General features: G+C 41.7%; 1 protein-coding gene across 1 annotated transcript in view; it reads right to left on the reverse strand.

Moving 5' to 3' along the window:
- Positions 1–22,123, reverse strand: part of HMCN2 (hemicentin 2) — a 361,882-nt gene that overhangs the window by 65,598 nt on the left and 274,161 nt on the right. Inside the window, exons 48-59 of the mRNA XM_077478193.1 lie at positions 20,297–20,383; positions 18,157–18,348; positions 17,718–17,891; positions 16,369–16,482; positions 12,607–12,749; positions 10,080–10,230; positions 8,290–8,505; positions 7,102–7,215; positions 5,438–5,625; positions 4,332–4,428; positions 3,221–3,382; positions 1,326–1,439 (exon numbers count right to left, since the gene is read on the reverse strand). Coding sequence (XP_077334319.1) covers positions 1,326–1,439; positions 3,221–3,382; positions 4,332–4,428; positions 5,438–5,625; positions 7,102–7,215; positions 8,290–8,505; positions 10,080–10,230; positions 12,607–12,749; positions 16,369–16,482; positions 17,718–17,891; positions 18,157–18,348; positions 20,297–20,383 — 1,752 coding nt within the window. The remainder of the gene's footprint in view (positions 1–1,325; positions 1,440–3,220; positions 3,383–4,331; positions 4,429–5,437; positions 5,626–7,101; positions 7,216–8,289; positions 8,506–10,079; positions 10,231–12,606; positions 12,750–16,368; positions 16,483–17,717; positions 17,892–18,156; positions 18,349–20,296; positions 20,384–22,123) is intronic.

Raw genomic sequence — 22,123 nt, forward strand, 5'->3', positions numbered from 1 at the left:
ATAAAGCAGCTTCCTGTTATTTAATATGACAGCTAAAACAGGTCAGCAAAATAAAATTACACAGATATAAAGTTTCTTGGTTTCTCTAAAGCAGTGGTTTTCCACCTGGGGGTCGATTGATAATTTGCCAGGGGTCACCGGAACCTGGGTTGTTCCTGAAGCCCGCACCGATCTCCCAGTCTTTTTTACGGTCGCCCAGCTGGGCTGTACCTGGAGCCCGCGGCTGCCCACTCAGCCTCTTTGCAGCCACCCATTCAGTTCACAGCGTGGCTGGGGGGCAGAGACTAGAGGTCAGCTGACTGGTGAGGAATGTGATCCTCTGATTTCGGCATAGGTGTCACTGCTACGAGACACCATAGAGTCGGAGACACAGTGAAGACAGAGACACAGCGTGCAACACTACCTGTGATTATAGTTGCCATTAAAGGTCCCCACTACAGTTCTCAGATCAGCAGATGACTTTGATCAAGAGCACCTAAGTTGGCTGATCAGAACTCCCCCCCAGCATCGCCACTTGTCGCATTCCCCCCACCAAGGAGTAAGAGAAGGAATAAAAATAGAGAATACATGGAAGGGAGACGAAAAGAGGGGGAGGAACAAATAAAAAGGGAGAGAAAGAATGAGAGAAAGCACAAGAAAGACAGCTGGAGGGATGGTAAGAAAAAAGAAGAAATTAGGATAGAGAGAGATAAAAGGGAAAGAAAAAAGAGTGCTATATCCTAAAATGTACAATAAGGGGTTTTTAATACTGTACATGTTGAAGGGACTCAGGGAGTGCTAAATGTCTGTGGGTTAGGGGCGCAAATTACTTGTCTTGCCTTGGGTGCTGACAACCTAGGCTACGAAAATAATTTTACTGTTGGGGTCCCCACAACTTTGGCAAATTTTATCAAGGGGTCATGGCACTAGGTGGGTTGAGAACCACTGCTCTAAAGGAATGAGCCGCTATACTTAGCTGTTTTACTGACCATATCTACTATTGTCAAAAGACAACAATTTTCAAGTTTTTATTGTGGTCTGTGTGCCCATTTAGGAACAGGAAGTGAGGTGAAATCTCCCTAATGGAAACACGGGCAGCAGTTTTTCTAGTGCAGTGATGAAGGGTTAGATCCTATGTTATATATTTATTGCTTAGTGTGTCCCCACTGGGGAGATTTCTAATCACACCCTCTACTGGTTGTGTCAGACAAATCTGGAACTGAGTGGATCCCCCTTCAAATGGGGTGGCAAAACAAAAATGACAGAGCTGTTGCTGCTTTCCCCACGAAAAATGTTTTTTTTGCTGGAGATGGAAGTTAATGACCCAAAACTGGTCTTTTTCTTACCATGAACAGTGAGTTGTATGTACTTCTCATCTTCGCCAGCTGGATTTTGAGCTCTGCACAAATATATTCCTTGGTTGGAGAGCTGAACTCGAGCAATCTGTAGCACTTGCCCCCCTGAAGATGAGTAAACAAAAGCAAATTCAATATTGTCCACATCCAGAGCAATATTCTCAACTTAACGATATCCCAGAATGAAGAAGGCCTTTCATACAGACAAATGAATGCTAGGGTGATGGCTACTGTTGGGATATACCTAATACTACCACAAGACTATAGGTAGAGAAGTCAGGGCAAAAATGGCTGTGTAATAACTTAGCTGCTAAGAGTATTGAGAACCTTTCAACTAAAGCCTGCTGATGTGTATAAACACTATCAAATATCTCATTTGCTGAAAGGCAGTAAAGTTACCAGTGTTTCAGTAGCTGAATCTCTTTGGCACTTTATCAACGCCAATCCCCCCCTATCTAAAGGAATATCCTTATTCTAGAACTTCCTCCAGCAAAAGCTTGCCTTGAGTAAATCTCGCCCCTTTCTGCGCTGGGAGGAGGACTTAGGATGCACTTTTTCAGAGTTACAATGGTGCCATGCATTCAAAGCTAACTACAGGGCCTCGAGGTGTGTCGGGCACTGGGAGCTAGCTCAAAAAATTGCCCTACGCTGGTACCTTACTCTATTTAGGATCTCTAAATTTGGTCTCGCTGAGTCCTCCCCCCTGTGTTGGAGGAATTGTGGGGAGGTTGGTAACCTACTTCATATGTTTTGGACTTGTAAACATCTAAGAAGCTTCTGGAACGCCATATTTCATGCCATTTCTAGTATCACAGGTTTCCTCTCTGCCCCTGAACCAGGCCTGGCAATTCTTAATTTGGGTATTGAAAAATACCCACCTAACTTTAGAGTTGTTATATCCGATATCCTCCTGGTGGCTAGGAAATTGATAGCTAGATTTTGGAAAAATAATCAAGCTCCCAATGCCTCAGAGGTTTGGTCGACCACCCATTTACATTTTTCTTATGAATCAATCCTAGCCCTCAGGATGGGGAAAAAAATTCAGTTTGATAACAATTGGCAAATTTGGGACACATGGTATAAGAGTACTCACTTGTCGTAATTTCTGCCCCTGGAATCTAGCTACCCCTGCTACAAAGTAGCAAGTATTTAGTGCAATCCACATTCTTATTCCTACTGGCTTCCCCTTTCGGACATATGACAGACCAGTCCTTGACAGTTCTTTGTTATTTTGTTTCCTGTTATGTTTTTGGTTTGCAGTATGTTCATCAAACTGCTTTATGCTTCTCCCTACTGTTTGCTTTGTGATATGCTACATATTGTTGGGATGATGCGGGGAAGACACTAAGACTATTTTGTCATTGTACTGTAAATTTTCTTGTGAAAATCTTTCAATAAAAACTATTTACAAAAAAAAAAAAAAAAAGAGTATTGAGAACCTTCTTTGCAATTGACAACCACCAATGTGTGTAGAACATAAGCATAATAGCACAAAGCACTGTGGGACTATGTGTTAGCACAAAGAAGTAATAGCTGTCAAATAACAGCTGCTGAGAATCATGGTATGCCTTTTTGCAACCCACAACCACCACTACCAATGCAATACTATGGAAGACAGAATGCCATAAAGCACAGAGGCGGCTGTGCAAGAGCAGGAAAAATTAGATATGATAGTTCCAAGTTAACTGAGCTGATGGGGAGCCTTGTGATTTCTCATTTCTCATCACCACTATTATCCACCCAATACTGCTTCTGGATGTCAATTGGCCGATGTTTTCACTTCTGCAGATACAGACCTTCACGCGAAGGCTGATACTCCAAAACTTATGTGAACTCTCTTTGTGTCAAAAGGGCATATACCACATAACTATATGAACATAAAGTACCTGGCATGATAAGGTACCCTCTTCCAGGATGCAGGATTTGCCCATCCTTGTACCAGGTTATCTCAGGGGTGGGGTGAGACTGTACATCACACACAATGGAGATTGAGGTGTGGAGGACAGCGCTGACATTCTCACTCCTTGCACCAAGTATTCTGGGTGGAACTAAAATTCAAAGGTTAAACAATTTTAGAGACTTTCCAATTCACTTGTGAAATAGTTTAAGAAATATTCATGAAACAACTCAGTCAAGGCATCCGATGTACACAGATGAATAATAAACTGTATTACTTTGTAAAAATGCTGAATACAATAAAATGGAGGGGCAGTCAACTTAAAAAGGACCTGAAAAAACAAAAATATCGCTTACTGATGTAAAACAAAAGGTACCTACAGACTTATTTTCCCAGCTTCTATCAATTACTTTAAGACAAGTAAGATCCCACAGCACTGCCCCCTCCCTCCTCCATACCCATACCCTCCATAGGCACCAACACATACGTTTTAGTTTATTTAAGATAGTGGGGAAGGGTTTGCCTTTTTTTATTTTTTACCGTCTGTGTTCCTTTTGGGGAGATTTCCCCTTGTTTCCTGTCAAGACAGGAAGTGACCGGAAATCTCTTTCAACAGGGACACAGAATAAACCAAACATATAAAAAAAAAAAAACAAGGAAAGGTTAAAACGTATTTCAATGCTTTTATTGCTGCTTTATGTGCTTTCCTGTCCTGGGGACAACAGCATCCCCCATTTCTTAAACAGGGGTCACAGGGACAGAAAGGGATAGCCTTTTATTTGGTTCCGCTCTGTGGCCTTTTGCTGGGTGGGAGCATCTGGATCATCTTCTGCCAGAACCTTAGCCTTTCTAGGGTCATCCACATAAGGTACCCAACCGAGGGTAATCACCTTGTGGCCAGGGGCAATGTAGGCTGTCTGGTTTAGCCTACTGAACCCACAGCTCTAACAAGCATTACCATGTTTTCTATTATTGTCAAAGTGTTGTCTTCTTGAGGGTTATAGAAAGGCTCTGAATAGCCAACAATAAGTTAACGTGGTGGATTAACTGTTAGCAGGAAAACCCTTTATTTCTTGAGGCAAGTGGACCACTATACATACCATGAACCATTAAAGTGAAGAGTCTCTCCATAAAGCCAGCTGGATTCTCTGCCACGCACACATAGCTGTCTATATCTGAGACCTGCACTGAGTGGATCTGTGTAGATAAAGAATAGTCACATTATCTAATAATGTCAAAGATCTCTGTATGCTTATACTTCATTGGTTCAATGTTTTAGGGCTTGTTCCCATTGGGTCTGGAGCTAATTAAAGAAAATATGTCATGGAAGACCTTGGGACCTCTGAAATATAATGGAGGGTATACATAAACATAACCTCTTAAACACATTCCAGACGATAATTTTAAGTGCTGACAACAGGTTTGTTTCAAAGTGTAATTTTAGTAAGAAAATTAAGTCCTGATAGATCACTTCAGGATGGCCCCTTTTGCAGGTATAGCTATGTAAAACATTAAAAATAATTGCCTGTACTGTTTAAAACCCAGGAATTAACTTTCTCTCCTTGCTCTGCACATGCTCAGTTGCTCTCTATTCTCAACACTGTGCCTTAAATCAGAGCCACTGGAGGCCGGTCAGCTGACACCTTTAAGATTTACTGTTGCTGAAGGTGGAAGAAAGCAACAGGAATGACATACTGTAGACTGTGCAGAGGAAACACAGATTAAGTAGGGAGAAAATAAAAGCAGGGGAGGTAACAGGACAAATTCTTCTGCCAGGGAGACACACAAGAGTTACATTTAAAAGGATAGTGTCTTATTTTATCTTCCTGACAGTCACTACTTTCTCCACTCGCACAGACAGCACTATGAACGTCAGCACTGTTAAGCTTCTGTCAGCCTTCCTATCCAACTGAGCCAAGACATTTACTCAAGGCTGGAATGTACATATTGTAATTGAATTAAAAATGACATATTTTTAAAAACAAGGCGAGATGGAGAGTTTCCAGTAAGGAAGTGACTGCTCTATGCTTCAACAAAATGGCAGCCTCTAGCAAGAAGAAACAGAAATGGTGTTAGGGGCAATTTACATCTCACACTGATTTTGGTAGTATATTTATTAATGTGGAATGTATCTTCTTTTGTTAAATAACATTAATTGTTTTCAAACTGTTATGGGTAAAGTTCTGCTTTAAGGAGCAGACTTTACCTGAAGTCGGTTCCCCTCGTCTAGGATCTCGTACTGATCACCGTTGGATAGTGTCAGCCCATTCCTCAGCCAGGTAATTGTAGGTGGAGGAGAACCTGTTGCCTCACACACAAGTTCTGCAGTTTGATTGTATATAACAGACACCTCATGTATTAATCCATCCACTTCTCCAAGGATAATGGGGGGAGCTGAAATGGTAAATACAACATGGTAGAATAGGATATGCAGGACAGACTGGTTTTTGGCTATTGTGTATGTAAACTTTTGATTTATCTGAAATACTAATATATACTCAAAGGCTCACTGGCTATTGCCGACCCAAACTTAGAATGTTTAAAAATGAAAACAAGCTGGATGTGTTTCTAAATTTACAACCTCCCCCCATCAGGGTTTCTTTTGGCAGTTTAATGCAGCATTATAGAAAGCGGAAGGAGGCCCTCACTAAACATGGGGATCTTGTTTTGAGATACACCCTAAAATATATTTAAAAGGGATTCTAGGCTGTTTCTTCTACGTCTTGGCCATCTCTCCTTGACATTGTCCTCCCCCCACTTTTGCATGCTGTCAAAATTACATCAGAGAATTGCTATGTATTTCATACATAGGAGCGAGTAGATCTATGGTCTCATCATAATGAATACATTTTGTAAACCTCATATTGGGATGTTAAAGGAAATTTAAACAGAATTAATCAGTTTACACAAATGTCTTTCATTGTTAAATACAAATAATTTTAATAGAATATCGTTAAAGCGGAGGTCCACGCTAAAATGGAGCTTCCGCTCATTGGAACCCCCCCCCCTCCGGCGCCACAATTGGCACCTTTCAAGGGGGAGGGGGGTGCAGGTACCCGCAGAATCTACACCCTTTCCGAAGGTCCCCCGCTGCCTGCTGGGAAACACACGGATCCCAGAGACAGCGGGGACCATCCTTATTGCGCAGCGCGACTCGCGCATGCGCAGTAGGGAACCGGGAAATGAAGCCGCAAGGCTCCATTTCCTGATTCCCATACCCAAGATGGCGGCAGCAGGACCCGAGAGACGATCGAGAGATCGGCTTTGGGTGCCGACATTGCGGGCGCGCTGGGCGGGTAAGTGTCATTATTTTAAAAGTCAGCAGCTGCAGTATTTGTAGCTGCTGGCTTTAAAAAAAAAAAAAAAACAGCGGACTCCCGCTTTAAAAACAGTAAACCATCTTTGCAAAGTATTTCATTACATGTAGTAATGTTAAAATTACAAAAAGTTTCAGAGCATGCTGAAGTGGTATTCCCCAGCTACTTGCTGTTATGCCATAAATTGTGCAATAGAGATAGTTTCCAGTAGGTGGGGATGTGTGGGGATTTTCACATTTGCTTAAAAATTGTAAAATTAAAATTGGTAGAGGGGTGGGTGACAATATTTTATCCCATCAGGTGACACCAAACCTAGTGACACCACTGCTACTAAATCAAGTTTTCCTTGCTCCTTGTTACATTTCAGATTCTAAATGTGTCTGTTAGCTTTCACATCACAGCTCCGTCCTGTCGTCCTCTCCAGGACAAGTGCCCTGTAGCACTATGGAATATTCCATATAAGTAAAAGATAATATCTTTAAGGGAGTGATTTTATTTGCGATGAGATGGTCACGCAATACTTTCATAGCTTTCATGTACTAAATTTACTCACTGAGAACAACAAGGTCATAATGCAGTCTGTCTTCCCCTGCTTCATTAGAAGCCTCACAAGTGTATTTCCCAGCATGCTCTACCCGGGACATGGGTATCTGTAAGACACGGCCCTCTAAAATGGAAATAAAGCAGAATGGAATATGTTTAGGATCATTATATGCAAAGCAAACAGAAGCATCTAAGTTTTGTCTCCTACAAATAGCAAAGGCATCAATTTTGCTGTCAGAATCAGCACGAATGAAGAATGCGGTTTACAAAGCCGCTAATAATCGTAATGGTATATGCACATAGAATCATGAATATACTGTAAATTTACAGTATGCTTACGTATGCTTAAAGTACTTAAGTATACCTAAAGCCAAAACTGTTTATTAGGTTTTGGTCAGAGGAATGGTTAATGTTCCTGTCGTTTTTTTGTGTCCCAATAAGGGAAAATTATCTTCACATCCTGTCTCACAGACGCAACAGGAAGTAAGAGGAAAACACCTCCAATATAAAGTAAATCTCCTCTAAGCCCTTGTACACATGGTCGGACATTCCGACAACAAAATCCGTCAGATTTTTTCAGATGGATTTTGTCCGAAACTGGTGCTGCATAAACACGGTCGGACAAGTTGTCAGAAAATCGAATCGTTCATAACGTGATGACGTTATTTAGTTACGACGGGACGTTGCGGCTAGTAGCCAATAGCTTTGGTCTCGTAATTTGATCTGAGCATGCGTGGCACTTTGTCCGATCGGAATTCTCTACAAACCATTGGACAAAGTCCGATTGGATCATGTTGTTGGAAAATTTTATATCCAGCTCTCAAACTTTGTTGGTCGGACATTCTGATGTAAAAAGTCCGATGTAGCCCACACACGGTAGGATTATCTGAAAACACGGTCCGATCGGACATTTTCCGTCGTAATGTCCGACCGTGTGTACAGGGGGTTAGACATCTGTCACCAGAGCACGTGTTCCCATTGGAATATTTACCCTCTATTCCTTTTTGGGACAACTTAAAATTTGGATGTTCCCATGCTTTCTGTCCCACTAATAGTGATAACCAGGTCATACAGAGAGAATGAATCTACCCAATGGTGACACAGCCAGCAATTAAGAAAATTACAGGGGTGCTCTAGCCCCAAAAAATGTTTTACATGCACTTTAAAGAGAATATCTCCAGAATGGCCGCTCGCTTACCCAGCAGCACCAGAACTCCATCAGAAGGGGTAATGGGCTGTCCATCCTTGTACCAGGTCAAGGTTGGTGGAGGGATGGCATTAGTGTCACAGTATAAGGAGATTGGATTAGAGGTAACAACCTCCCTGTGTTCAGTCACCTCCTCTTCTTCATCCTCTCGATACGCCAACTCTAAAGCAGCGCTAGGGCTCCCTGGTTTGTGGAAAATTGGGGGGACTAAGAAAGAAAAAGAACAAGAAAAATAAAATCCATTTACATAAACTTTGTTTCACTCATAGACACACAAAATAAATATACACAAAAATACTGTGGGATAACACAGGTTAGGAAAGGTGTGCTAGTTTAGAATGTATTACAGTAAATCTGTAGGGTTAGAAATATGGAGGCTGCCATTGCTAAGCCCTTAGAGGTAGCCATAAGTTATCATTACAGGATTTCTCCAGACCCTTTCCCTTCCTCTGGAACTCACTACCTCCACAGGTCTGGCTATCCCCTACTCTGGCCACCTTCAGGCAATCCCTGAAAACTCATCTCTTCAGGAAAGCCTATCATGTCTCCAACTCATCTTCTACCACTTCCATCAGCTCAATCCCCACAGTTACAACCTTTTGTACCACCTGCCCCACCCTATTAGATTGTAAGCTCTTCTGAGCAGGGTCCTCTTGTATTTTATTGTATTATAACTGTATTGTTTCCTTTTTATATTGTAAAGCGCTGTGTAAACTGTTGGCGCTATATCAATCCTGTATAATAATAATAATTACACACCCAGCGTCTGCTTCCTACTTTACAGTGCTACACAATGGTTGTGTTTTAATGCTCCCTCTCACAATGCAAGACAACTGGACTCCCTGTATGAATGATAGCACAACAGCTGATAAGCAGGAAGGCTTAGTAATTGTAGTGTCCAGTCTACTCCCCCTCTAGTGGCTAATCAGCAAGTCTCTATATTTCATACGTTAACTGATACATTATGCTATCGCAAAATGGCAAACATGTAGCCACTGTTGAAATCGCCTAAAAAAGCCCTCTAGAAACACCAAATTACATTTTTAGATTATATTATTCATTTTATTTTGGCCACAACATGTCACTTTTGCTGGAGACAACACACACAGCAAAGAACAAGATTTCTTAGCTCTATTGTGACATGGAGGCTGTGTACAGGAGCCGCTGTCCATCATGGTCCTAGACCCGCCTGTAGGATGTGATCTGTGCAGACACTGAGTGGGGAAAGCAGATTGGATTTAATTTACTAAAGCTGGAGAGTGCAAAATCTGGTCCATGTTAGTCAATCAGCCTCTAACTTTAGCTTGTTTAGTTAAGCTTTGACAAATACCTGGAAGCTGATTTCTATGCACAGCTACACCATATTTTGCACTTAGTTTTAGTAAATCAACTCCACTGTGTATAGGTTTGACTTTCTTCATATCACTACAAGAAAAACAGAAATGGAAGGCGCGCACACCTAGTGCATTATCAAAGATAATTTAATAATAAAAGGCATGGGCCACCTCTCCTAAGAAAATTGAGCACCAGCCGCCACTGGATAATGTTGTGGCATGCTCTCACAGAGTCAGATAGTTGAAGAAAATGGTAGAAGCATCAGGTATGTTTTACTTTTATTCAATGTATGTTGAAAAACGAAGGGCACGGTTACACTAAACAATATTAGTAGGAGCCAATGGTGCATATTGGTATTTTGGGGTGAAAGACAAGCATAACTAACATTACAGATATAATTTCATAGTAGGTTTATCCACAAGAATAGCTGGTTGACAGATACATACCTTGAACATTCACATAGAATTCTCTTTCATCCTCTCCAGCAACATTAATGGCCACACAGGTGTAGCGCCCCGAGTCGCTCACTCGGATAGGCTGGATCTGTAGTACATGCCCATCTCCAATGATCTGCACTGAGCCAAAGTTTTCTAAAAGCTGCAAATGTGCCAAATGTGGGTAAAACAACAAAATGCAATACAAAAAAAAAAAGGAAAAAACTGAATTCTATAAAAATCTACAATGTTCATCTACAAATCACAATTTCTAGAAATGCACAAATAGCGACTGGATCTATAAGGGGGGGCTGTTAATATGCCAATAAGATCAATCCCCAAACCAAGCACCTAATAAAACTTGGTGTCTGTGGCTGTTCTATTTTGAAGGCAATATGTGGTCATTTCAATCATTGTTTTACATATACAGTATGTGTGAAAGATATTAGCTTGATGTAATAATTTTATAACTGTGTGCTACTATTTAGCAAAAAATTTGTTTCTAGGTGTAATTTGTAATAGGGTTCCACCATTTAAATAAAAATGGTCGCATACCAATGGACTTCTTTCATTTAGCCGGTGAACTGTTCATAACATTTATAGCAGATTCTAAAAGTTCTAACAGATTCCTCCATCCATACAAATGTCATGGACAGATCAATCCCCCCTGACATGCTATTGTGTTCTGACAACCACTAGAACCAGCTGTAACAATATCCAAACAGTGCCGATGTTCTGTCAGAATAGCGAACCCATCAGATGGAAGTAATGGAAGTGGTGTTCCCTCAGCTGCTCATGCGTTCCCCACTAACAGGTTTGCTAATCTGACAAAACACCTGCAATCAGAAGGAGGCAGAGGACATCTTACTACACCTATCTTGAATTTCAGCAATAAAGTGAGCGTATAAATAAATATAGTATATAAATATAAGTATAGTATAAGTATATAAATATATATAGTATATTGACATATGTGATGCTGTTTTGATGTTACATTTTGAAAGAAGCTGGACGCCAGCAATAGGGAGGTGGCCATGTTGGTACACCCCGCACTGCTTGGCGCTAAACCTTTAGGCTTTCAAAATGAAACATCCAAACAGCATCACAAATGTCAATATACTATATTTATTTATATATACTCACTTTATTGCTAAAATGACAGTGAAATTCAAGATGTAGCTGGGTGTGGTAAGATGTCGCGTACCCACGACTGGACATTCCGTCAGAATAAACTCTGGCGGGCTTTCCGACGGAGTTCCGACCGGACGAACATATCTACACACGATCACACCAAAGTCCGTTAGTTTTGAACGTTATGATGTACGACGGGACTAGAAAAGGAAGTTCAATAGCCAGTAGCCAATAGCTGCCCTTGCATCGTATTGGTCCGTCGGAACAGCATACAGACAAATGGTTTTCCTGATAGAAATTGATTCCGTCAGAAAGATTTGAAGGGGTTGTAAAGGTAAATATTTTTTCACCTTAATGCATTCTATGCATTAAGGTGAAAAAACATCTGACAGTGCCGCCCCCCCCCCCCCCCCCGTTTTACTTACCTGACCCCTCGAAAATTCCCCCTGCTCGCCCCCGACGTCCTCTTCGCCGCTCAGCCTGGCCACTGATTGGCTAGAGTGGATGGATTGAAAGCAGCGCAGCCATTGGCTCGCGCTGCTGTCAATCACATCCGATGACACGGCACGCCGGGGCGGGGCCGAGTGATACAGCGAGCGGCTATAGCCGCCGGCTATATCACAGGAGCGCGCCCGCAAGTGCTTCTCACCATGCGAAGGAGCTCGCATGAACGTGAGAAGTACTTGCAGAGGGAAGCCGAGACAGCCGCCGAGGGACCCCAGAAGAGCAGGTTCGGGGCCACTCTGTGCAAAACGAGCTGCACAGTGGAGGTAAGTATAACATGTTTGTTATTTAAAAAAAATTTTAAAATTAATTTTACAATCCCTTTAAAACATGTTCTATTTCTAGGTCTGTCTGAATTTTTGAAGAAAAAAGTCAGAGGAAGCCCACACACGATCATAATATTCAATGAAATTATTCTGTCGGAGCTTTTCTGCTGGAATGTCCGGTTGGTTGTACGCGGCATTAGAACTTTGGCTGATTCTTCTGAATCTACCAAAATTCTAGAAAAACAGATGTCTTTTGTTTGAAGTGAGGAAGAGTTAAAAATGTTGTTGGGTTATTGATTTTTGTCTTGGTTCCCACTAAACTTCCTTTCCCCATTCAAACTAACGAGTACATTTCGGTCTGGAGTTCTACATTGATTTTATAGCATCTACTCAAAACTGAAATGTTAATTTTGGGAGGACTGGCCGTTCAATAGAACAGGAAAGGGATTTGTGGTAATTATATATAATGTTCCGGTTTCTGGATTTTTGCCAACCAGCTATTATCACATAAAACATAATGGCGGAGTGATCTGACCCATAAATGGAAATGGTAAACACTGGAAAAGGAAATCATTTGATTTGAGATGTATTCAGCATCTAAATTCCGAATTGGTACAGTAAATCCATTTATTTCTTACCTGTCCATCCTTATACCAGTGGAGACTTGGCTTTGGCACAGCCCATGATTCACATTGGAGGGTTAGGCTGCTGTTCACTCTGGTCTTCACTTCTGTTACACCAATATTACCTCCAGAGTTATCCTTTGTGATCTGTGGTGGAACTAAGGGAAAGAGTGAGGATGAGAATGACAGTTCATATGGTATTTTGGTTGGCTGCTGGACTCGGGGCTGTATAGGAAATAGGCAAGTATACTGTTAGGCACTCTCCATGTCTAGAATTCCTTTTTACTAGTCAGATCCGAATTGAGAAAATAGTCTCGGTCACTACAGATTTGGGTCCTTTGGTATAAATAAAACAAGTATGATTGTAAGCTATTTCTCTAATACAGAACAGCATTTCTTCATAGGCTGCAAAGTTTGTTAAAATACACACCCATGCCCTTTTCTTTCCAGTCTCCTAGATGACAGAAACCCCAAAACCCAGTAACCCAATCCAATTCTACTTCTAAAGGAGTCCTGGGGGAAAACACTTTTCTCTCATCAAATAAGTTGTTATTAAAGCCTTTATAAAGGCATTTTTTTCAAATTAAAATAATAAACGCATTATACTCACCCTCTCTGCGCAATTGTATTGCGCAAAGCAGCCCCGAACTTCCTCATCTGGGGTCCCCTGCCATCGATCTGGGCTCCTCCTCTTCTGTGCCTGCCCCCACAACAAGCCACGTCCTATGGGTGCAGACGTGCAGGCTCGCTCCCAAGCTGGGCTGTGTGTGTCCATAGACACACACACAGTGCGGATCAGCTTTGCCTCCTGCTTTCTGATCACAGAGAGCAGGAGGCAAAGCTGAGCCACACTGTTTGTGCCATTGGCTCCTGATGCTGCATGAACATCCCGTAAGAAAATAAAGACAGGAGAGAAAAACTACAGATGGGCAACAGCACTGGATCGATAAAGGCCTCAGGTCAGTATTTGGGGTGGGGGGCCGTCACAGCAATTTGCGAGACATATTTTTACCTTAATGCAGGAAATGCATGAAAGTAAAAAAAGTTTTAGCTTTAAAAACCACTCAGTGACAACAATGGACCACGACGATTCCTCCTTCCAACAAGTTTTCATAGTCACTTTGCTCTCCAAAACCCACCAACAGTGCAGTGAATGCTTATGAAAATCTTGCTCCCTAAAAACAGAGTACACTGCATTCCCTGCCAAACTCCCGCACAAGGCTGTTGAACCCCATGCCTTGAGGTCAAATTAATTCCAAACTATTGCTCCTTTAGCTTCTCTGTGTTTCTGGCCACCCTGAATAGTACTCCACAAAGAGGACTATACACTGCCCACAAATAACAGTTATAACTAAAATGACACCCTAACTTCATGATCATAAAGATATACCTTAAAGTTTTACTAAACCCAGGAGCCTACATTCACTATACCTGGTCTTCCACAGTACGCAGAACATGGAAATGCAAATATGTTAGTAAATACAAACTGCTAAATACACTTTCTCATCAGCAGTATATTGCAGTCTTGTGACTCCTATCAGTGTCTGATTACAGCTTGAAGGAGAAGTTTTCATTCTACTCTGACTTTCTTATAAGGCTACAAGACCCATGATCCTCTGTCTGGACAGTTCTGATTGGCCCTGTGCTGATCACATGCACTCTTCCAAGAAAAAAAAAAAAACTCTCTAGCAATACACACCAAACTGAGCATGTGCAGCTTGTCCCCAAGCTCTGTACTATCTGGAAAAAAGTACGGGATCAAACATCCTTTTTACACAATGCAGAGGATTAACCCCTTAGGTTCCAAGGTGAGTATTACAAGCATGGTTTACTGCATATATACACATTACTGTGAGAACATAAAAGCACTAGAGCTTGCAAAGCGGACACTACTGAAGCTGGATTAAGTGGTTAAAGTTTTTTCATTTTAACCACTTAAGCCCCAGACCAATTTGCAGCCAAAGGACCAGGCCCCTTTTTGCGATTCGGCACTGCAAAGCTTTAACTGACAATTGCACGGTCGTGCGATGTGGCTCCCAAACAAAATTGGCATCCTTTTTTTCCCACAAATAGAGCTTTCTTTTGGTGGTATTTGATCACCTCTGCTGTTTGAATTTTTTGCGCTATAAACAAAAATAGAGCGACAATTTTGAAAAAAATGCAATATTATTTACTTTTTGCTATAATAAATATCCCCCAAAAATATATAAAAAAACATTTTTTTTCCTCAGTTTAGGCCGATACGTATTCTTCTACATATTTTTGGTAAAAAAAATCTCAATTAGCGATTATTGATTGGTTTGCGCAAAATTATAGCGTTTACAAAATAGGGGATAGTTTTATAGCATTTTTATTAATATTTTTTTTTTTTTACTAGTAATGGCAGCGATTTTTATTGTGACTGCGACATTATGGCAGACACATCTGACATTTTTGGGACCATTGTCATTTATACAGCAATCAGTGCTATTTAAATGTACTGATTCCTGTATAAATGACACTGGCAGTGAAGGAGTTAACCACTAGGGGGCGAGGAGGGGCTTTGTGTGACGTTATGTGTTTTTTTTATTGTAGGGGGGCGTGGCCTGGCATGTGACATCACTGATCGTCTTTCTCTATAACAGGGAACAGACGATCAATGACAGCCACAGTAGGAAGCATGGGCAGAGGTTTGTTTACACAGACCTCTCCTCGTTCTTCAGCTCTGTGACCTGTTCGCGGGACACCAGCAGCGATCGGGTCCGCTGGTCCCGTGGCCACGGAACTCAGGGCCGGGTCGGGAGCGCGCTGGGGCACTTAAAGAGCCACGTACAGGTACGTGATTGTGCCCAGCCGTGCCATTCTGCTGACGTATATGTGCAGGAGGTGGTCCTTAAGCAGTTAAATAGAGTTTTGTTTAAATTCACTTTTTTTTTTAACATCATAGTAAATATTTAAGGCATCCAAAGGACCTCCTATATTCCCGATGTGTGTGGCTGGTGCCTGCTAGGGAGCTTTACCATATCCGTTTGTCCTGATGTCACTGGAACTGAAAGTGAGGGTGAATGTAAAGTTTTGAAATTGTCCTCTGGGGAAGAGATTTAGCTAAATTTGGAGAGATTTTCTATTTACTTCCTGATGTGTTTATAGGACAGGAAGTGAAGAAAAATCTATTGAATGGGATATGGGATGCACATGGCAAAAAAAAACAAAAAACTGACAGGGGTTTTAGCCATCTACTTTATCCAAAATGGATAAAATGGGTTCAGATATACCGTATTTATTTGTGAAATTTCAGAAGAAGTGTATGCTGCTGTATCCAGGTGGTTATGTGGACTTAGGTTGTCGGAGTTGTCAGTGAATGTTTCATCATATGCTCATCTCGGGGTATCTGTCAATATATGAGCTTCACTACAGCATCCCAATATCAGAGGCTGATGAAGAATAGAATCATGAACTTCTGAAATCTAGAATGTAAACCTACATTTGAACAAAAATCTGCCACCCGTCACACCAAAGCACACCCCTTCCCTCAATGCCCCGCCTTCATTTCCTGATGGGGAGGGGGCATTTCTGCAGACAAGAGGTAGGAGGACAAGGTCATATGTGTATTGTACCTGGCTGCCATGACCTTTTATAATTCCACATTTACCCTTTTTAAAAATAAAAATAAAAATCCACACTGTTTTTAACAGAATAAATTGGAAAGAATTTTAAGAAGAAAAAAAAGGGACAAATTAGGTGATATGAGATATGTTGTACTGAATATAGGTTAACAGTTGGATAACAGTAACTTACTAAACACTTTAACTTCATAATTCCTTATGGCTTCTCCTATCTCATTGGTCACTATACAGGTGTATTGTCCAGCATCTTCTTGCCTGGCATTGAGGATCTGTAGCCCATGACCTCCTGCAATGGAATAAAATACATTATTTTTAATAATTATTAAAGGCATATTTTAGGTTAATTTTACATTAAACACAATATATTACCAAATGTTTGGTAAAATGTAAAAGATGAGTTTCGTATTGAGTAAATAGATACCAAACATGTCAAGCCTTAAGATTTCACGTGCCCAGTAAAACATTAAACTTCAGTAGCAAAAATTTTCAATTTTTTAAATTAAATAATTACCATAATTTCTTTTAATTAATTGTTATACTTAACTTTATTGCTATCACATAGGAGGATGGGGGGCTGGGGAATAAGAGCTCAAACAGTTTTACATACAGCCAAAACACTTCTACCAGAAAGTGGCTTAACACTAGTAAACACAGCTATAGCCACATACTGCAAAATAACCAGATTTTTGTTTGACTCTGAATGGCAAAATACAGCTTATTGTAAAAGCACTTGCAATGAAATTTCACAGACAAGATTGAGAGAACTTTTTCATTAAACAAATGGGAAACCTATAAATTCGATAATCAAAAAATCCTCTTGCATTAATAGGTTATGGATTGGTTTTGCACCATAGGTCCACTTTAGAAGAAAAAATTTTTTTTTGGACAGAGTAGATGAAGATTACATTTCTTCCACCACCCGTCTCACTGTAAGAGGCCACTAGGCCTTGGATGTTTCTTCAAGAAAGGAAGGGTAACCTCTGTAAGTCGCACATCTATAATGCCCTACTGCAATGAATGGAATGGCAACCTCAGCCTGGACTCCGACCAGGCCACGTCTCCAACACGTTTGACTCTGCCCCCCTCGAAGGGTGGAGCGAAACATGTTGTGGGCATTGCCTGGCCAGAATACAGGCTGAGGTTGCCACTCCATTAATTGGATAGGACACCATAGATGTGCGACTTCTGGGAGTTAGCTTTCCTTTCTTGAACCCTTGAAGGATCCAGGATGGGCTCCATCCCCTGTCAGCACTCTAGCAGCAGCTGCGGATGCTCTGTTCACCTACCCCCTCCCTATCGAGCCTGAGTGGCCCACACACTTTTCCCAGGTCACCATGGATATTGCTTAATAGAGTGGGGAAGGGTTAAAACCGAAGAATGTTATTACCAGGTCAGGTAAGAGTAATCTTCCCAGTTGAGATCCAGACAAAAAAACAAACCTGACAGGTGTTCTCAACCTTTCCCACTCTATTCAAAACTAAATTCAAAGGTTTTCAGTGGAACTCCACTTTAAACTCTTACCTGGAATGGTCTTTACATTGGATGAATCTTTAAAGGGTTTCCCATTTTTTAACCAGGTAACAGTAGGAATGGGAAATCCAAGGGCCTCACAGATAAGTGACAGAGGGTTGTTAACAATAACTACAACGTCTTCATTGGTGTCATCATCAAGATTGGAAGAAATGGTGGGACTCACTGCAGACACAGAAGAGAACTGTCAACTCAAGAAAGAAAAGCAGTAAGATATAACACACATGAGTTGATGGACAAAATCTGGTGGAGCTGTATATGGTTGCCAATTAGCTTCTAACTTCAGCTTGTTCAATTAGGCATTGAAATAAAAACTTGGAAGCCAATTGGTTTCTATGCAGAGCTACACCAGATTTTGCACTCTCCAGATTTAGAAAATCAACCCCATACTGTCACCCGACTGATAGGGACATCTACAAGATAGTCTTACCTAACACTGTTAGCACAAAATGTTTGCTCCTCTCAGCAATAGGGTTGGTGGCCAGGCAGGTGTAATGTCCAGCAGAGAAGACACTAGCAGCTTCAATGTGTAGCTCAGTGCCATCGTTGGATATCTGAATGCCATCTCCACTTTGTACTGAACTGGAATCCCGCAGCCAGGTGATTTGCGGAGCTGGGTGACCTGAAAGAGCAATAACTACAATTTTGAGACCAACAAACAAAATGGATTGCACATTTTAACCAACACATTTCCACTGTAATGTGTCACCTCTAGGGTTTCAGGTCATCTTCTACTAGAATAACACAAGGCCAAGGCACAGAAACATCACTGCAAGAGGCAACTTCGGGAGGACAGTGTGCTATGGTTTAACATGACCTCACAAGTCTCTTCCCCAGATATTTATAAGTGCCAAAATTAGAGGTTGTAAATGAAAAGTGCCCCTTTACAATAAATGGTTAAGAAAAGTAATGGAACTGTCAAAAAAAAAAAAAAAAAAAAACAGGAAGAAAGAGGAGCAAACTTCTTTCACAAGCTTCCTCTTTGGATTGCAAGTCAAATGTGCAGTAAAAAAAAGAAAACTGGTTCAAACAAAAAAATATAGCAAAGCCTCAAGCAATATGGATTTAGTTTACTTTATACTACTAAATAGAGCAAAAAAGGCAATATGGAAAACAAATGATGGAAAAAGTAATGATATTTTAATGTCATTACTGGCAGCTAAGCTAATCAGCCAGGGCCTGCTAAAGTGTCCATACACATTTCCATCTTGAATATTCCAACCATTCAACATTTCAATAGCTTAGCTTTTGTGATTAGACGTTTCCTAGAGCAGTGATGGTGAACCTGTGGCATGTGTGCCACAGCCGGCATACAGAGCCCTCTCTGTGGGCATGCCAGGAGGACGAGCACACACTGATATTGACCAGCCATACATACAAGTTGTCTCATCCACACTGCATCCCCCATCAAACTACATCTCCCACAAGTCTCTAGGCCCAGCAGTGACATGTCTGAGGTGGAGATGCTGGGACTGTGACATCATAATGGGTGGAGACATCACCTGGTGACCCCGCCCATAGTTCCTATATAAGTCGCCGCACAACACGGCCCGAAAGAGCATCAAGTCAACATCTCAAGGGAGAAAAAGAGAAGGCGGCGGCGGCGACGGCGGCAACAGAAGACCAGGCCACCGCTAGTAAAAGAGCTGGAAGAAGGAGTGGCAAGAAGAACCGAAGAGGGGACAAGACCCCCGAAGTCGGAAGAAGACCCCCGGACAGCGATGAAGAAGAAAGCTGGGCTCCTCCGCTAGTAAAAGAGCTAGCAGAAGATAGTTTTTTTCACCAGGTGAATGGGTAGGGGTACATTGTACCCCAATACTCATTCACATAAGTTAAAGAGGGCTCCCGGATTCCAACTAGCCCCCCGCCCGCAGACCCTGACAACCAATGGCCAGGGTTGTCGGGAAGAGGACCTTGTCCTCATCAACATGGGGACAAGGTGCTTTGGGGTGGGGGGGCCGCACGGCCTGTTATGGCTCAGGAGGGGGGGGGAGGGGGGCGCTCGCTCGCCCCCACCCCCTTCCCTGACCGGCCGGGCTGTGTGCTCGGATAAGGGTCTGATATGGACTTTGGGGGGGATCCCCATGCCGTTTTTCCGGAGTAGGGCTTCCCCTTTAAGTCCATACCAGGTGACAGGGCCAGCGACGTGTCAATCTCGCCCATGGAGGTGGCGACATTGACCTCCTGCACTAGTTCTGTCTATATGGTGCCTCATTCAAAATGACTTTCCTCCAGGCATTCATTTCAAAAGTACGACCTAGTAGTTCATTTCAAAAGTAGACTTAGTCCGCTGGAAAAGTCCGGTTGTGTGTGGGCAGGTCCGCTCCTTCGAAAAGTCCGGCGGACTTTCCGGCGGTTTGTCCGCCAGACTAAGTCCGCCGGATAGTCTGATTGTGTGTACGCGTCATTAGACTGCTGGCACTAGAACTTTTATGTTGGGTTTTCTCATCACTTTTTGTATTGAAAGACTTTGTTTTCACCAGACAATGTAATTGAAAATCGCCCATGCATTATTTTTTCATAGATGCATTTAGACTACCAAAATAATTTGAATAGTGAATAATCCTCACCTGCAGCTCTGCAGCGAAGAACAATAGGTTGTCCCACTGCCACTCGGTAATCTTTATCATTCTCGTCATCCTCTATGACGGGCGGAACTGTAACAATGAATGTTAGCTATTTCAGAAACATATTTCAAACAGAACTCAGAATTAAATAAGGGGTCAGCAGACACATTTCACACAGTGCATACAGATGCCTGAAATATCCATCGTAATCTGCAAATACAACAGACATATCCTGCATTAAATGCAATATTAATTCTAGAAATAATGTAAAACATCAATTTATAAAGCTTCCAAACATAGTGGAAGCTTACGTATAACTTCCAAATAATAGTACCCCAAAACATTACAATGTTTGAGGTTTATTTACTATACCTGGAGAGTGCAAAATCAGCGTAATTTCTAGATAGAAACGAATCAGCTTCCAGTTTTTTTTTTAATCAAAGCTTAAACTAAGGTTAGAAGTTGATTGGCTCCCATGCTCCAGTTTTAGTAAATCTACCCCTTTGCAACATTTTAAGTGTATGTAAAGCCAAAAGAGTTTTTTTTTTTTAAATTTGGGATAGAAAATGGACAGGTTGGAACCCATGTCAAGTTTTTATTGTGGAGATTTACCCCCTCTATTTGACCGGGTGTCCCATGTTTCCAATGTTTCCGATACAGAAAATCATAGGGAATGGAACTTTGAGTTGTCAAGGTGGTAGAATATAAGAAAAAGTCTTCTATGTGGTCAGCTGTCTAAAAGGGGGTGTATCCTACTACTTTCTGCTTAGTTCATGGGACGTGAAACTGTAGGGAAATTTCTCGCACCACCATATCGCTCCAACCCTCCATGGCAATATGTATACTGGGCCTGGTGGAGGAACTAGTTCCCACTGTGGCTAGCCGCACTCTGGTCGGACTGCTCCTCTTTTATGCCCGCAAAGCCATAGCCCTTAGCTGGCGTAAGCCCACTCCTCCTCCTCTATCTTTGTGGAAACAACTAGTTAACAGTAGCCTGCCCCTGTACAAGGATTGTTACTCTAATAGGGGTTGCCCCCGCAAATATGATAAGGTTTGGTCCAAATGGCTGGCAGATCCCTCCACAGCCTCTGACTTGCACCCTTCTTAACCTGATATTTTCCTCCAAAAATAGGAACATGCCATTGTGAATGTAATTGTATTTTGGTGATGGATGCTCTGGGCCCACTGACATCATCCTGCCCACAAATGCCACCTGCGGGAACCATTATGAGGTCTCTGGCCCACTGTTATGATGCACGTAACTGTTTGCCTCTTCTCATGTCTTTGTAGATACCGAAGTCCACTCTAGTCGTGACCAATGTTTGTTGTTTGTTTTTTGTTTGTTTTTTGTTCAATGGTTTAAAACTCAATAAACAGATTTTCCAAAAAAAAAAAAAAAACTGTAGGGAAATTTCTCAGACAGGATATAGACTAATGCCACGTATACACAAGCAGAATGTTCGACAGAAAAAGTCCAATGGAAGCTTTTCATCGTATATTCCGATCATGTGTATGCCTCATCTGAGTTTTTTTTTTTTATGAAAATTCTGACGGACCTAGAAATAGAACATGTTTTAAATATTTCAGACGGAACCAATTCCTATCGGGAAAACCACTCGTCTGTATGCTGTTCCGATGGACCAAAAAACTACGCATGCTCTGAAGAAAGTATGAGACGGAAGCTATTGGCTACTGGCTATTGAAATTCCTTTTTCTAGTCCCGTCGTATGTGTTGTATGTCACCGCGGTCTTAACAATCGGACTTTGGTGTGATCGTGTGTACGCACGACAGTTTCAGTGGCACTCCGTCGGAACTCAGTCAGAAGAATC

The sequence above is a fragment of the Lithobates pipiens genome, unplaced genomic scaffold (genome assembly GCF_037356315.1).
Source record: "Lithobates pipiens isolate NorthernLeopardFrog02 unplaced genomic scaffold, aLitPip1_a1.2 Scaffold_1, whole genome shotgun sequence".
NCBI classification, from domain to species: Eukaryota; Metazoa; Chordata; class Amphibia; order Anura; family Ranidae; genus Lithobates; species Lithobates pipiens.